At 41.2% G+C, this 14,386-nt stretch overlaps 1 protein-coding gene across 7 annotated transcripts in view; it reads left to right on the top strand.

The window, feature by feature from the left end:
* The first annotated feature begins 12,708 nt into the window (after nt 1-12,708).
* ADAMTS20 (ADAM metallopeptidase with thrombospondin type 1 motif 20) overlaps nt 12,709-14,386 on the top strand; it is an 89,004-nt gene continuing 87,326 nt past the window's right edge. For all 7 annotated transcript variants that reach the window (XR_005604495.1, XM_039571117.1, XM_039571119.1 and 4 more), the window contains exons 1-2: nt 12,709-12,819; nt 13,125-13,471. Coding sequence is in view for 6 of the 7 variants with exons in the window: in XM_039571117.1 (XP_039427051.1) it covers nt 12,729-12,819; nt 13,125-13,471 (438 nt within the window). In the remaining variant the exon portion in view is untranslated. The remainder of the gene's footprint in view (nt 12,820-13,124; nt 13,472-14,386) is intronic.

Raw genomic sequence — 14,386 nt, 5'->3', positions numbered from 1 at the left:
TGCTCCTGTGCCAGGAGCAGCACTTGAGCCCATAAAATTTATTTTTGTGTGGTTTCTTGTGTGGATCTATCCCACTACCCAAAGCACAGAGCAAGGGGTGAGGCTTACAGTAATACCTATTTATAGCTCCTGCTTGCTCTGTGAGAGAGCAAGCAGAGAGTGAAATGGGATTCATCTGTCCTATTTGGTGGTTGTATCCTTTAGAGGAGACAAAAAGTGAGCATTGCCTGGGCTACTGAGAGAGGGACACAGCGCTTGAGTCTCCAACAGACCACCTGTAATAAGGTGGGAACTCCTTGCAGTCCACCCCCACGGCCCGCTGTCACTTGATGTTTCACATTTAATCAGTCTTTCTTTTGAATTGGTTAGTGGATGGCAGGTTTTGATAAAATGTTTAATTTCCAAGTTTCATCTTTCATCTCCTCATATTAAAGTTTTTTTTGGCACATCCCACAAGGAGCTGTCTTGACTTGCAGGTCATATTTTGATACAGAGGAGCCAAAGGTACAACAACTAAGATAATCCCTCTCCCTGCACTAAAAAGGCTAGGTAAAAATAGATATTAATAAAGCAGCTGTTTAATATCTATTTTATATGGTATAGCTCTCTTGAGTGATTGAATGTCTATCATTTAAAAAACCTAGCAGTGATGTAGGAAAATGTACTTATTCACCCTAGATGAACATCATCTCATCAATATTTCTTCCTAGATGCTGAGACAAGTCTGCTGTCATTGCTCAACAAGTCCTGTAGGGAATCTGAGGGAATTGTAAGCACGTTCTTTAGCCATGCTGTGAGTTCTGACGCTATGCACCAACCTAAAACTGATTTGATTAAACAACATATCCCCTTCTGGTGGGATCTCAGGGCTGTTGCTCACTGTCACAGCTTTTAGTTGGCACTACAGCTTACTGTCTGTCACGCTGTGCCAGTTTGGCCAAATTTAGAAATATATCCTCTGAGAGAAGGCAGGTCACCACCCCTCCCCCACCAGGTTTGGGGAAAAATAAATTTTCCTCAAAGGAGAGTGAAAGAGATAAAAGCTATTTCTTTAACAAGCACACGGGAAAAGGAAAATAATGCTAAATAATAAGATCTCTCACTGTGGAGAACAAAACCTGGGAAAGTGTCAGAGTCCTCCCTTTGGTCGCCTCGGAGCTGGGGCTTGGCCCAGGGCCAGGCCCTCTGTGCCCGGTGGAAAGTCCTCCCAATGTGCTCTGATATTGAAGCAGTCCAGTAGAAAAGGGAGAAAATCTGAAATCCCAGGGAAGGAAAAAAGTTCAACTCTCAGTCTCTTTCCAGAGAAGAAGCAACTGAACAACTGGCGAGGAACTGACCCGGGAGCAGCGAGCCGGGTGCTTCCTCGCTCCCCTGCTGCAGCTGGGAAAAAAAGTCGCTATCTCTGTGTGACCTTGAACAAGCTGCAAACTGCTTTGAAAAAGTTTTGCTCAGTTTTTCCTTCCCCCTCTGAGGCTCAGTTTAGAGGCATAGAAAGGCACAAGAATTAATTTCTGGGCATAGGGCAGCGATACGGGATACACATCATAAAGTCACCCCAAGACACACGCCTTTCTGTGCACTGAGAGGAACATGCCATACTGCAGTCCTTCTGGCTGCTGCTCTTTTTGGTGGCACCAGACTGGAGATGCCCCACCATGAGTGTTTTTCCCTTCCATTTTTGTGCATACAGGAGGAAGTTTGAGACAAGCACAAAGTCCTTCACTCTGGCATCACTGTTGGAATTAACTGCTCCCAGTAGAGATAGTTGCATGTCACTCCTCTATCTTGATATCTAAAGAGAGAACTTTCAAATTGCTAGCAGGAGTTTTTCAGGACAAAATTAGCTCTGAGTATTTTCTTTGATGTGTGCTCATTGCTCCTTCACTTTGCATAAAGGATTTCACTACAAGAGACTTACCTTTCTGCATATTTCCCAGCAGTAAATCAAGGAAGTTCCAAATGCGAAAAAAGTGCACACATTGATTTCAAATATCTGAGAATCTGGAAAGAAATACTCACTGCATTCAGCCTGCTCTGCTTTCTAATAAGGGCAAGAACAGTATGCTGTCATCCTGCCTGGCCTCCTGCCCTCTTGTTTCTGACATGGATGGCCAGTGTCTCTGTGCCTGATTTTCACCTCCACCCTGATGCCAATCCACCTTACCAGCCTTCTGTCAGGTCACTGGGGTAACTGCTGATCCCCCTAATCTCCTGCCAGGCTATTTTGTTGGCAAGAACCCATTTTGGATACATGACATTTGGTCTACTTTTACTTTTAGACTGCTCGTAAAAGATAACAAGTACATTCGCTGAAGTCCAGAGTATTTAATACAATAATGCTGCCTAGCAAATACTCTTGTTTAAAAAGAAATTCCACACAATTTGTTTTTCATAAAGTTTTTTGTTTTATTTTATATTTTGATGCGCTACACAAGTCTAAAAACATGAAGATATTAAAAATGGATATACATGGATATATACATGGATACATAAATGGATATACAAAAAAGTGGTGATTGCAACTTGCCAGTGTATAGGCAGAGGCACTTTCAAAAGATTTTATAACAGGAAATGGAAAACTACAGGGAATAAGCTGAGCCAAGCTGAAGCAACATGATCCATAGTACTATACTGCTATATGTATGATGAGGAGTTCTTATTGATAATTACTATACCATAAGAGATCTTCCCAATATATACAGATTTAGTAGTTCAAGGATGTATCTGCTGCCCTGTAGGCTTTTTCCAATGGTTACAGAGTTCACATTCTAGCTATTTTATTGCTTACAAGAAGGAATGACCCAAGTGAGGTAGATTTCTGATTGTCTAACTGTCCGTCACAGTCAGTCTTGGCAGCTAATAGATTCCACCTCTAAGACACTGTAATAAGGTTACAGATAATTATATTTAAGTGTTCCTCTGCAACGTATCAGATATCTGTCTGTAAGTGAAAATTATATCAGACAAAGGTTGCTAGCTCACGGGGCAGAAATGGTGCAATTCACAGAAAAGTTTAGTCCTCGATGTTCTCTAAATATGGAAGGAGATAATTATTTTCCAAATAGGAATAAGATACAGTAATAATAGTAGTATTATGCAAGCAACACTGTTTAGTTTCACTTCAAGATAGATAATGTGCTTGCCATATTCCTGAGTCTTTTATGATAAGTGAAATATTATATAATTCATTACTGAGTGAAGACAAGAACATATTGTTAGGGCATTCACTAATGCAAGCTATCTGTGTCCAAGCAGAGTGCTAAAATCTCTAGCAAGTGTTTCCATATATTATCAAAAATTATCTTTTAGCAACTAAAGAACATAATTCTCCATATTAGGCAAAATGTTTCAAAAATCAGAATGACTGTAGCTAATAGCCATGATTTTTGAGTAAAAGAAAATCAAATACTAAGCATAGTGTACAGAGTTGAGTCAGCTATTAGAACAATGTGTGTGTGCTTGCTAAAAAAAACAATAAGAGTACGTTTATCAGCAAATTCCTTTTGTTACATTTTTTGGAAAATGTATCATATAAAAGAACTCATAGAGGTATACCTATTGCATTTTTAAAATCTGTTTATTTGTATATTTACTGAATATGTAAGTACAAGAACTGCAAGAAAGGAGAAAAAATTCTAAATAAATATAATATAAACCATAAAATAGTATAAGTAAAAAGTTTGTTTAGAAAAAGGGAATTACAGAGCAGTTGACATTACTTCGTTGATGAAATATGATTGGATAATTTAAAGTAAAATTATCTTGTTGCGATGCATGTAGGAAGAAGAGTTACCAGCATGGTCCTTCATGGCAATCTGAGAGCAGAGAAATTTGCAGGCACAGACAGTGTGTACGCACAAATCCACTAATGAGTATCATTATCCACTAATGAGAGAACGACCACGGGGCAATGGTCATTAGGCAGTTTTTCTACTAATTTTAAAGAGCAAATTATAGTTTGAATATTAGAAAAAAACCAAAAGGAAAGTAGGTAAACAACACTGATATGTATAGTGACAACTTTATGAATTAAGATTGCTCCCTCACTTGTATATTTTTGAGCCACCATAGCTAGTTAAATTATTTTTGAAGTTACTTACTAAAACACAAGCTAAAGTGGAATAGTATTTTTCTCAGTTAAACTTTCTGATGAGGACAACTCGCTTTTTATGAAAAGCCTGACTGATGCCACCACCTGCTAACTTGGGATCATTGTATCAGATGATTTCCTTCTACCACCTGCTGTATGGAATAGAGATGGAATCCAGCTGATGTTTTGACATTCTGGTGACAAGATTTTAACTGTTTCTGTAGCCTGTGTTTTAATCTAGGCATTTCCCCTGGAATATTCTGCTAATTTTAATTAGTTCAAAATGCTGCCATTATGAATTTAAAAATTTTGAATCTGGTACTCTAGTTTTAAGAATTATGCTTTTCTTACTCATAATTCAGTTTGATCCCATACCACATCCAAATACTAAATTTACTTTAGATCTTTTACTTTTTTTACTCAATTTGTACTTGTTTTGTATAGGGTTAATTGCCAATAAGATGCCAAGCCACAGAGGATGGCATAGTATCTCTAATAACATCTCATTATATATAAATTAGGATGTAGATTGTCCATATCTTCTAGAAACAGAAAGAGGCAGCCATTCAGAAATTACCATAAGTATTATTTTTGCCTGAACAGTTTCACAGGAATGCAAACATGACAAAGTCATGTGTAATTTCTCCTTGTCAGCCCTGATTAGATGTTGCCAGTTTTAAAGAATGTTCTAGGTAACTCACTATATACACTTATGTACAGTTTCTTGCTTTATAGCAGCACTTCTCAGGAGGTAATGTGCATGTGAGCAAAGTACACACATTCCCCTAAGAGGTCAGACAGCCACTTAAGTCCCTTTGAGGCCTCTAGGTTATTCAGTGCCTAGGGAACAGTCTTACAGTTTTATTAAGTACCAAATAAAAGTGCTCATTATTGCCTCAAAGTGTAATGAGAGATTTTATCTTTATGCATGTGTGGGAGACGTTAAAATGACAGTGGAACTAAGGATTTCTCATTCTTTAGTAGTAAATGCATTATTGAGTACAGAAGTTTAATACTTCTCTGGTTTTAGAAATTAAAATGCTTAAAAGAAGAGGGACGTAGTCTTAGAAAGATAAAAGAGGAAATGAATCTGTCTTGTTGACTCAAATTCAAAGTACTTTTGTTTATACTACTGTTATTTAAATATTGTCCATCTTGTGACTCTCCAAGGTCTGAAATCAAATGACCAGATGATTTTGCTTCAGTATTTAGCAAACAGGGTCTACAACACAACACCCTTTGCTTGGCAGGAAAGTCTTAGGATTGTTAATAATAGTTATTTGAATTTTGCTAGTTACACTAGAGTTTGTGTCCTAGGGTACAGAAAGCATACACATGCTCTCTCAATACTAGTTTTAAACAAATGCCTCAGTTTTGTACCTCTCACTGGCTGGAAGTTGCTTTATGGATCTTACATGAAGTGAAACAGTGGCATCTCAGGAAAATATTGCAAACTCTTATTAAATCAGTTTTTGAAGCACTGAGGAAAGTATCCTTGTACTGCTATATCAAATTCCCACAACTAATAAATGCCTTGGTGACCTGTCCATTGAGCAGTCTGAACTTCAAATCTGTTCAGTACAGTAAGAACTCAAGACATGTGTTTTAGGTCCTGCTTGGTACCATATAAAGTTATTACCTTTTTGTTCAGTGGCTGAACCAATTTTTTGTTTTAGCTCCTTCATTCAAACCTAATCAAAATTATTTTTTCCTCAAAATTTTTTACTAGAGGATGTAAAAAAATTGGAAAAGCTTTCAGTTTGATGCCATTTCTTTCAAGCTTGCCCAATAACTCTGACTTAGAGATCTCAAGAAGAATGATTCTTGCATTCATTTCCTTTTGGAGCCTTAGTGAGCTATGAAACCATGCAACAGAAAGCTGATCTAACTGCTATACAGTATGTATCTGTTATACAAATTTTCTGATAGGGAAATGGTGAGTTTGTAGTGTATAGAGGAACATCATCAAGAAAATGAGTAACAAATATGCCCAGTTTACTCTATTGAACAGTTAATGGAAACACAAGATCAAATTTCCTTTGGAAGAAATAGAATTAAACATGGATTTTCTCCTGAATGAATTCTGTAACTGCTGGATGGGATAAAACAACTCTCCTTAATTCGTTTTGTAAATCTAAAACTAAATTCAGAAGAAATCATCTTCTGAACTTATATATATTTATCAAAGTAACAATTTCTCTGTAATCTCCTTGCGTAGTTAGGGCATCACTACCTTCTGCAAAGTCAGCATTTTTAATTTGGCTATCAGGAGATAATCTTTCGGAATTACTAAAGATGGAGAGACAGCAGAGGTCTTTACATGCAGCTTTGTATTGCTTTGCTATGGAAGCCCTCATCCATCCATTGTCTTGGTGATCAATTTGGTATTTTTCTTGTGAGTCTCATAGCTGGGAAAAATAGTGTCTGAAGGAAAATAAAAATATTCCATATCTGAGAAAAGACCAGAATGAAGATGTTAGTTTCTGGTTTGCTAATTCAGTGACTATCAGCTGGCAGAGAACTGACAACTCTTTTCCTAGAAGTTTCTTGCAAGACATGAAGCATATACTCTCTCCAGGAAAGCCTGTTAATACTACACATGATTTGCCTCTCCTTTTGTCTTCAACAATTTCATAGTCAGAGTTATGAATTCTAAAACATGAATAGTATTCTAACAATGAGTAACAATATTTGGTCCAGTAAGATATTGCAATGATCCATGAATTTGTGATGTTCCAGCATTTGTGTGATACAACTATGACCATACTGTCAGAACAGTGAAATTAATGCTAAACAAGCTCACATCTCCTTTTGAAACACAGCACTGGGATATGAGGATGTCTCATGATGCTAGTGTTGTGCTCTAAGTAATCTTTTTCATCATGCTATAGAACCACACCTAGCAGAGTGATTTGAGCTCAGATGCCTCTGGCTCCTCCTAGTCTGTGTGCAGTTCACCACATGGACACATACTTTAATGCAAATCTCTGGGTTTGAGGAGTCAAATTCCTGCTGAAGCCAGCATTTCTAAATGGCACAGTGTACCACTGGGCAAACACAGATTTGAGTTAGCACAATTAGGGACCATTTCACTTGCTATTAATAATTAGATGCCTGATTTTATGACTGCTGTTAGTGTCTTGGAATGTTAAATTTATATTCTCTTGTAGACTAATTTTAGGTACTACACAGAGTGGAACTCTGAAAAAGGCTGGTAGCTAGGAGAGTGCTATGTGAGCCAAACTATCCTTGGCATAACTAACAGTGTTGATATGAGAGATGAATTGGGCCCTATGTCTCTTTACTTTCTCTCCAGACAGAGAAACAGCTGCAGTGTGCTTGTGACTTTAAAAAAAAAAAATAAAGCATGCTTTTTGGCAGTGAGTGTACATGCCTTTGTCTTCACATTACAGTAATTCTTATTTTTCTGGATTATTTGTACAGAATCACTTTACATCTCAGGTTAGAGGTTTTTTTCTTGTGCATGCTTCTCTAGGAGTTTGTGGTGACCTACATTTGCCTCTCCTTGAAATTCTCCCATCCAATACAACAGGTGCTCTGTGCTGATGGAGCACAAAGACAGGGTGAAGTTCGAAGCAGGATTTCTGACTCAGGGTTAGTAGAAGGCACAAATCAGTCTGCTTCTGTCCTGTGTCACTGAGCCCCAGTACACCCATGGTACTTGCCTGCACCAGGATGGGTGCAATACCTTGTAGCTGGCGTATTCCTCTTGGCTGTCCCTCCTGGGGAATTTGTGATGATTTCAAAGTGCTTGTCTTCACTTGTTACACAAAGAAATAACATTAATCAATCATAAGCTTCTTAAATTAGTAGTTATGATTGCCTGGTATATATCTGTTTGCAAATAATACTTTTTACCAGTAAGTTAGTATTTAATAGACAATATTACAAAATTATTCATATAAAAATCATTCAGGATCTCAATAAAACTAAGTGAAGCAAGTTTAGATTACGTTGTATGGTATTCAGTACCTTTCACTCTCTATGTAAACCTATATTTCACAGGACAAAACTTGACAAACAACTTCATGTCAAATAATATAAAAATTATGAACCTGCTGTTACTTTTGATTAAGGAACAAGTAATTTACAGACATTAACCTTAGAGTAAGTCACCACTGTTGAAAAACTTCTATAGTGTGAATGCAGATAGTAGCAGAAATGTATACATACTGTGTGGTGGGGGGGAAAACTCCTTTTTTTTCCGCAGCAGTATGTATCAAAATCACAGGGCTAGTCATGCAGGAACAGCTCAGCTGCCAACACACAGAGAACACTGATTGACCCACCCAGACACCTCCCTCCAACAAGTCCAGCTCCCGCGGCTCCCTGCAGATGGAGTTGTGCAGGAGGCATGGTGGGGCACAGATGGGAAGGGCTATGGGATAGGCAGCGAGCCAGGCTCACTGCAAGGCTCAGCGTCTGGACAAGGCCAGCCTGCTCCTGAAAACAGTAGCCTTGAGCAACAGGGACTCGGGCCACTCTTGTCCCTGTGCTGGAGTTCAGATGGCTCCATGGTGTGTGTATATATGTATATATATATATATATATATATATATATATATATGGTATTAATATCTCAGGATAAGTGGATGAATCGATTTGTGCAATGTGCTTGGTGTCCTGTTAAGAGCAGTAAATAAGAGCCTGAAGGTCTGATTTAAATTGCATTCCACAAGACAGAAAAATGCCAAGATATAATAATAAAGAAGTAAAAACATACATTGCAAAGTCTCCTTTTTAAAATAAAATTTGTTCATAAGTCTTACTTTTTAAAACAATTTTGCTTATTTGTGAAATATTGTCTTTGCCTTTTCTGAATGAGTGACTTTTATAACTCTATTTGCCACTTTGTGATTTTCAGCCAAAACCACTTACAAAAGGACACTTAAATCAAAAAAATGGAGTCAAAAAACAAGTGAAAGGATTTAATAGCCAATCTGTGGTCCTAAGGAAGAAATTTATTAATTTTTTGTTATGCATTTTCAAAAATCCTGTTCTTGTATCTGGTAAGCTTTATCTACTGCAGCATTTTAAGTGCACAATACAAATATTTGAGTAATCATGACCTAATTGCAATTCATTTTGTCCATGAAATCCTAGTGAAACCCCAAGGAGGACAAGTGATTTCAGCAAGCACAGACTATCCGTCTATTTCATTGACTTGCGAAGTAACTGGTGAAACATACTTCATTCCAAACATATCAACTGAAAGAGATAAGTGACAAGAACAAATACTGTAAATAGATGCATTTATTTCACTAACGTAGGAGGCATTTTAAAGACAACTATTCAATAGCAGGCTCTAATGTCAATGCGGATTTAATGAAGTCAGAATACATTACATCTCTGAGGACTGCACTTGCAGATGCAAACCAGCACAGTTCCACTGCCTTAGCTGGAGCTTTACCAGTCTGTAACTTCTAGCCTTGAAAAATCTTATTGAATATTCTCAGTTGTGCATCCTTTCTTCTTTTTCTTTGTAGTCAAAGACTATTTTCTCCTGATTTTTCCCCTATATCTCTGTTCTTTTAATAGGTCTTTTCCTTTCCATTTTCTTCTCCACTTCAGTCTTTTCAGCTTTCTCCAATAACCTTTTGTTAAATTTTTGTTCCATAGAATCATAGAATACTCTGGGCTGGAAAGAAGCTCTGGAAGTCACCTACGCCTACCTCCTGCTCAAAGCAGGACTAATTTCAAAGTTAATTCAGGTTTCTCAGGGTTTCCTGACCAGATGAGTTTTGAGTATATACAAGGATGGAGACTGCACAACCTCTCTCTGTCTTCTTGTTTCAGTACTTAACTCCCCCCTTTTTTTTTAAATTTAGTTTTTAATATTTCATTATGGTTTTTTTGCAGTTCTGCTTCTTTGAATAGCTTCCATAATTCTTCATTTCATCCTTAGGCCTGTCTCTACCCTTCTACCTCTAAAAGTTATAGCAAACATACTATTTCCATGGTTTCTATATTTTCTGATGTACTTATTTTTCTTTTTAATAGAAATATACCTCTTGCTTTGATATGCAGGGTTGTATTTGCCCCTCACAAGATTCAAACTGATGCCATATGGGTACAGGTCAAATGAATGACCGCAGCTTATTGCCTAAAGCCATTCAGGTAACATGAACACTACCAGATCTGCCTTAACCCCCTGCCTTATTGTCCTTTGCTCCTGCACAGCTAACCCATCTTGCATTTGAAAATCAGACGTGTGCCTAATACCTGTAGAACTTCAGCGGTTTTTGAAGGAATAGTGGCTGCTAAGTATAAAAAGGTGTTCAACTGTCAGGCCTCACATTTCCTGAATCACCAGATTCATGTTTGGAAATTTACTTTTTGTTTCAGTTGAAAATTTGGAAAAAAAAGTGGCTTATCTGGTTTTTGTCCATGGCATTGACAGGAACTACTGGAACATCTGTCAGTCTAAATGAAGGTTGTCAATTTAATTTAGATTAAATTGTTCTAAACAGTCAACTTCAAGGAGAGATATACCTTCAATATTTACCATAGAAGAGCTGGGATTCTATTCTCACAAAGAATACAGGGAAAGCCAAACACATTAAAATGAGATTTAAGAAAAGTAATTTTATTGCTTTAAAAATATTTGCATTTGAAGTAAATGTCTTTCCTAAAATACTGAAAATACATACATTGTTAAAAAATGGAGTAATCTTCTGATATTTTCTTTGAAGTGATCTACAACAAAGCTTTGTGCTTGAATTGGGAGCACTGAACCTTTGACTTTCCTGATGCTTAGTGCTTCTGTTTATTTTTACAACAAGTAACTTTGCAAATCATAAACAAGTGAGACATCACATCTGAATCAGTGGGTATTTGCTTACATTTAATGAAGTAGTGCCCATTTGCTTCATCACTGACAGCCATTTACGTTGACTGGGAAGGAGATAACTTGCTGCACTCTGAAAACTGTTTCAATGAGTAAGATCCAAGAAATGGGAAAATTCTAATTTGCTGGAGAAATCTGAGACATGTACAACAATTGCTCCTCTCGATTTAATGTCTTACTATTCTTTGTACATTTTATGCCAGTAAAATCAAAGCACTAAACTTTGCTCTACTTTTGCTCTACTCTACTTTGCCCATGTGTGTTCTACAACAGGACACCTCGGGATGCTGGAATGAGTCTTGTATCTTCATGCTTCTGGCGTGTGCAGAATGGACCTCTCTCCTCCCACCTCCTATTCTTTCTCACACCCAATTCTCAGAACAGGAGTTCTGTTTACCTATCATGATCAGTGTGCTCTGGTGTATGCAGTTTAAAAGAAGTAGTTTGAAATTCTTGGTTTTTTCTTGGATTTCTTTGATATTCATGGTATTTGGAGACATAAGCTTTCTGTTTGCTTTCACTTTGCAGAACTCTTCAGATTTCAAATATTTTTTTTCTTTTCATATGACTGTGCTTATCAGTGATCCCACATAGAGAAAACAGTTTAATATGCATCTGAGTGGGTCCATCTTCTGAGTAGTCAAGAAGAAATTCAGTATTCCCAACAAGACTCAATCTTCTCAAGATTATGCTGGATACCAATATACACTGGAACAATCCAGATATTCCTTCTACAATCCTGGATTCTTGACAGGGGATGTATGATTTTATTCTATCAGTGAAGACTGTTTCAGTACTACACAGCTTCCCTCAAGGCCTTATTCCCTCATTTCAGGAGAAAAGTATTGTCTTCTAACATGCTTTCAAGTAAAACAGATAATCCACACGCTCCATGCAAGGGATGCCGGGCTCCCTGAATGGTGGGACAAGCAGCTTTACGAAGGCTTTCCCCAGACAGAACAACCTAAGCAAAGGAGCTGGAGCTAGAACAAGTCCTGTCTGTCGACACCGTGGTGTCAGGCTCTGCCGGGACATCCCCTTCATTCGAAGTTGCGTGGGGAAACGGCTCCCCTCCAGAGCTGAGGGGCAGGGCACGGTGATCGGCGGGGTGTCGGTGACACTGAACCTCTGGGACACTGACACCGCTGGATTTCACGCCACGGCCTCTGCCGTTCCCGGTGGGAATGCGGCGTTGCCACGCTTCTCAGAAGCCCGTATTTTTGCTAGAGAGACACCTCTCGCGTGCGGTAACGCCGCCCGCACCCGGGGCGGGGGGCGGCGGGATGGGGCCGAGAGCCCCGGGCCGGCTCTGCCCCCGCCGGGGGCGGCCGGGGAGAGGGGGCTGCCCTCCGCCATTGGGCGGCTCGTGTCCCGGGGGCGGGCCGGGCCCGCGCCCGCTGTGAACTGCGGGGATGGCCCCGCCTGAGGGCAGCGGGCATCTCCGCGCCGCCCCGCCGCCCGCGGGGGCAGCGGCACGGGAGGCGGAGGCAGGGACGGGACGGGACGGGAAGGGAAGGGAAGGGCAGGGCCGCCCTCGCCCACCCCGGCGGCGGAGAGCGAGCTGGGGGAGCGGAGGCGAGGGGCGGGAGGAGAGGGAGCACGGGGCGGCTTCCCGCGGGCGTGTGCGGGAGCGCGCAGGCGGCGGGACACGAGGAGGGGCGCGGGGCGCATGGAGGAGCGGCGCGGTGCGGGGTCGGCCCGGGCGGCCGGCGGGCGCTGAGGCAGCGGCGGCCCGGGGGCGCTGCGGGCACGGCCGCCGCGGGGCGAGCCATGCGGGGGGCGAGGCGGCTGGCGGGTCTGCTGTGCCCCCTCTCCCTGCTCGTCACCGCGTCGTGGGGAGTCCGCTTCCACCCCGCACAAGGTAAGCGAGCGGCAACAAAGGCGGCGACCGGCCCGGGGGTCCTGGCCCCACGGCGAGCGCCGTGCCCTCCGGGGCAGCCGCCGCTCGCCGGCGGGCGGGAGGAGGGAGCGCTCCCTCCCGGGGGCGGCGGGTGGCGGGCCCGGGCGGCCGCCGCGGGGTCTCGCCGGGAGTGCTGGCGGCAGGCCCCCGCCCCCCGCCTGTCACCGGACCCCGGGCTGCGGCTACGGGGGCCGTGCCAGGAGCCGTGCGGATGCCAGCGAGGGGTTGCTGCTGTGTCAGGCTGAGCCTCCTGCCTTCTGTTGCAGAGACCTTAGTGAAGCAGCTCTCCTCTTATGAAATCATCACACCTGTCCGAGTGAATGAGTTTGGAGAAGTTTTCCCGCACACGCATCACTTCAAAAGGAGGAAAAGGAGCTTGGACGCACCGCTGGAGCCCGCTGCTTTCCGAACACATTACCAGCTCAGTGCGTACGGGCAGGTCTTCCAGCTCAACTTGAGTGCTGATGCAGGCTTCGTTGCCTCTCAGTACACGGTGGTGCACGTCGGGGCCCCGCAGAAGCAGTCCTCCCCTGACTTGCGCCACTGTTTCTACCGCGGGCATGTCAATTCCCAAGAGACGCACATGGCTGTCTTCAGCATCTGTGGTGGTTTGGTAAGCATGTTGGTCACTGCTTCCTGTCTCCATTCATATTCTCCTCCCTGAAAGAAATGTAGTGGGATGCCTTTGCTGGAGAGCTAAGCTGGAAATTCTTGGGCGTCATTCCAAGTAGTTGGTCACGAAATGTCTTGGCATCAGCCTTGTGCCGTCATGATGATACTTTTCTGGTGGGATATACAAATGCTGCTTTCAAAGGATCTGTTGCTGGCCAGTAATATGGTTGGTTGATGTAACTCCTGACACCAAGAGCATTATAATGTAGGAAAAAGCATGGCTTAGAAACACAGTAAGCTATTGATTCGATAAAATGATGCTGTCAGTTGGCATTGGTTATGTGTTTGTAGCTTAACAGATATTGTGGTTGTGAATGAGTAGTAATGGTAGTTGAGATGATGAGAGGAGCTGGTGTTGATCAGTTTCTTCCTCAGCTTTCAGCAATACTGGAGAGGTATGTTATATCCTTGTAAGTGTGCACCAGTGCTCTCTAAACACATTTCTGCTAAAAGGGAATAAGAAATTCTCTAACTTAAGTGGAAGTGTGTCTTTGAAACACTTCTTAAGAACTAAGTTGAGTAAACAAATCAAAACTCCAACGATATACATTCTGTACTTATCCCTTGATAGCATTTGTTGTGTCTTCCAAAGTGATAATGGAGAAATACTACTGCACAACTGTCTATGAAAACAGTTGTGCTGTGTTGCTAATTTTTATAGTTTCGTGCCTAGAAACATGAAGACTGATACCTTGTGCTTTACCACATCTTTGCTTATTGAAATGCCAGGGACTAGTTGTGTGACATGCCCACTGTAGAAATACAGCATTGTAAATATTACTGTGAATTTAAGATCCATTTTTTTAAATTTAAGTTCCATTTTTTTTGCAGTCAGTCAGGAAAGTAAAGGTCCAAG

The sequence above is a fragment of the Corvus cornix genome, chromosome 1A (assembly GCF_000738735.6).
Source record: "Corvus cornix cornix isolate S_Up_H32 chromosome 1A, ASM73873v5, whole genome shotgun sequence".
Lineage (NCBI taxonomy): Eukaryota > Metazoa > Chordata > Aves > Passeriformes > Corvidae > Corvus > Corvus cornix.
This window is presented reverse-complemented; position numbering and strand designations above follow the sequence as displayed.